Genomic DNA, 3,070 nt, shown 5'->3' with positions numbered 1-3,070 from the left:
ATGCATATAAAAAGAACACGAAAGAAGGAGTGTGACGCAAAAAAAGGTTACATCTGCAACTCGGGTAAATAATTCAGGACAAAAGTTTCAGGTCTTTCTTTTATTTTGGTAGGACAACAACCAATTTCCGGTATTATTGTGGGCTCCTTGTCTAAATGAAGCAGCCGACTCAAACCATTAACCATATGATAGAGTACGTAACCAACTAAAAGTGAAGCATGTCACCGAGAAACAAAATAATATTGTAATAGAATGCAACATGTAAAAGTATGATAGCAAATACTAAATACTAAAAAGAATGAGATAGAAATGCATTATATCCCGTTAGATAACAATAATAGTTAAAAACACAACAATACAAGATGACATGATACCATACAGAATATTATATTGCAATGCAGTGGTGTAAAGTTACTAAGTACATTTACTCCTGGACTGTACTTCAGTACAATTGTGAGGGACATGTACTTTACTTGAGTATTTTAACGTTTTGCTACTTTGTACTTCTACTCCACAATACAAATCAGAGATAAATGGTGTACTTTTATTCTACTACATTTATTTAATATCTTTGGTTACTTGCAGATTTGGATTAATGATGTGAAATATAAAAACACTTGACGAAGACTTTAGTCACAGCTGGAGTAACATTTACAACCCTGCAGTATCTAAAGCCATTAAAACTGCCCCTTTACCAGCACTAAAAAACACATTATTTCATCAATAATTATAATCAAAACATAATATAATATATAATAAATGGGCCAATCTGCATAATGAGTACGTATAAGTACATTGAGATGCCACTCTTGTACTTTAACTTGAGGAACATTTTGAATGAAGGACTTTCCCTTGTAACAAGGTATTCCTAGACTCTGCACTTCTACTTTTATGTACACGATCTGAGTACTTCTACTTTATTTAAGTACAAGATCTGATTACTTCTACTTTTATTTAAGTACAATATCTGAGTACTTTTCACACCTCTGGTGGCTAACAAAATTGATGGTAAGTCTGGTACTGACACACATCACGAAGAGTATTCAACTCTTTTATCCATCTATGTTTGACCAAAAACCAACACACTTCTACTGTAAGTTTAATATGGATAGTTACCTTAAAAAAAAAAACACTTAAAAACCTCCAATCTTCTCCTTTAATGTAATTAGGATAAATAAACATGTTTTTATTAGTTTGCACACTTTGTCTACATTACTCTGACTATCCTTTGATTGATTACACATTCAATTTACAATTATAGTTGTGAACATGTTTGTTTTTTTGTATTTTCAGCGGATTTGAAGGTGACACAGAGAAGCTTTAACTTTGGGAAGAAGCAAGGAATCCCATTTTACTTTGTATCTGCGGCTGATGGGACGAATGTAGTTAAGGTTTGCACTTCTTATTCTCTTCCAGTGTTCATGTCAGTCATCCCCAGGATCATTTTTTAATGCATTTCAATCACATCAGCAGTTTTACAGTTAACTGCTTGTCTTGATACCACACCTTTTATGAATTGCCCATACAGTTGAACCCATTTGTGTTATTTCTTCTGACTGTAACTGTCCCAACAGATGTTCAGAGAGATGATCACGAGAGCAGTGGAGTACAAGCAAAACCCCAGCGACTTCATGGATGAAGTGTTGCAGGAATTAGAGGTACATCCCTCTAAATTAAAAAAAAACAATCCGAGTAGTTTTATAAATACCTAACTGAAAGATGTAAATTGCAAGAATTGACAATGCAGTGTGCTCTAAAAAAAACAAACATAATTAGTGTAAAATCTGCTGTTTTAATTCTCAGATGTTCTTATTCCAAACCTATTTGTGAGCTCCAACAAAACTAACTTTTTTTAACTACTTTTTAGTTTGTCTGAAAACACTTTCATATTGATGTCATTTGCTGCACTTTTCTTATAGAACTTTGACCTGGAGGAGAAGGAAGATCCCGAAGCGGATGAGGTTGGATTGAAAACAGAAAGTCCTGAGTTGGAGTGACCAACGGTTACGGATCCTCCTAAACCTCTAGCCTCTACTGGCACATTGTTTGTCCTTATGTCACATTCGTTGTCTACTTTGATACCTATGTTTTCTAACTCTATCACTGGAGGTTGGAGTTTTTAGTCAGGTTTTCAGTCACTGCTCTCCATCTGTCCAGTGACATTGGCAGGGAAATAAACCTGGTGGAATAATTAGGAATTGTGTTGTTTACCAAGTTTATTCAGCTGCTGTTTTAAACTTGTCATTCATACTTTGTATCTACTACAATACTAATGAACAATTCTACAATGAGGCTGAATGTATTTTAATTTGTAATAAGAATGTGAAGCATTGGAAACTGTCTCACAGATCAAAGAGAACGTGTGATTATGATTCAGATTTGCTGCTGTTCTCGATGTGTGTGTGTTTCGTTGTGTGCAGTGCCAGCAGTGAGCAGCCTCAGATGGCTGCTTTTGTTGCATTAGTTTTAGGATGTAAAGTCTGTTTTCACTACACTTTTAAATGAAAACTTAATGTACCATGTAACCCAATTGTTATCCTGTGTCTCTTTCTGACTTGCTGTGGTCCAGAAGTGGGCATTAAGTCGTGAATTTCAGCATATTATAAAATGCAACAGCCAGCCGTACGTGAGTAGACAGCAGTTGCATTCATCTCTTGTGAAATGCTCAGCCAGCTGTGTCCTCTCTGATGGATTTGTGAAGGCAGCACTCATTCATATTAGCAGGAATGTTACCACAAAGAACATAAAACATATTTTTCTTGCAGAATCTTACCCTCAATGTGTTCAATTATTTCTATATGCTGTACAAAGGAATCATGTCTATATATTTTGTATTGATATTTGACTGTGGCATAATAAATCACACTGGCATATACTTGTACTACAACGACACTGAATTAAGCAGGAACAAAAACTTTGATGCAGTTCATGTTTTAATTATAAATGTATTACATAATATAACAAACATATATCTCTGTGGTGGAGATATCCTGGGCAACATCTCAGATCTTGCCTCAACCTTCACTATCACCCTTATCTGTTTGGATGAGGAACACTAGGTAGCTTCTGG

General features: G+C 35.1%; 1 protein-coding gene across 1 annotated transcript; it reads left to right on the top strand.

The window, feature by feature from the left end:
- LOC117481921 (rab-like protein 2A) lies at positions 1-2,748 on the top strand. The gene is made up of 5 exons (XM_034129858.1): positions 1-64; positions 973-1,008; positions 1,294-1,391; positions 1,575-1,658; positions 1,920-2,748. Exons 1-5 carry the CDS (start codon positions 1-3, stop codon positions 1,995-1,997), a joined length of 360 nt encoding a protein of 119 aa, XP_033985749.1. The 3' UTR covers positions 1,998-2,748.
- Positions 2,749-3,070: the final 322 nt, after the last annotated feature.

The sequence above is a fragment of the Trematomus bernacchii genome, unplaced genomic scaffold, assembly GCF_902827165.1.
Source record: "Trematomus bernacchii unplaced genomic scaffold, fTreBer1.1, whole genome shotgun sequence".
In the NCBI taxonomy this organism is placed as follows: Eukaryota; Metazoa; Chordata; class Actinopteri; order Perciformes; family Nototheniidae; genus Trematomus; species Trematomus bernacchii.
Note: the sequence above shows the minus strand (reverse complement) of the source record. Positions and strands in the feature narration are given on the sequence as shown.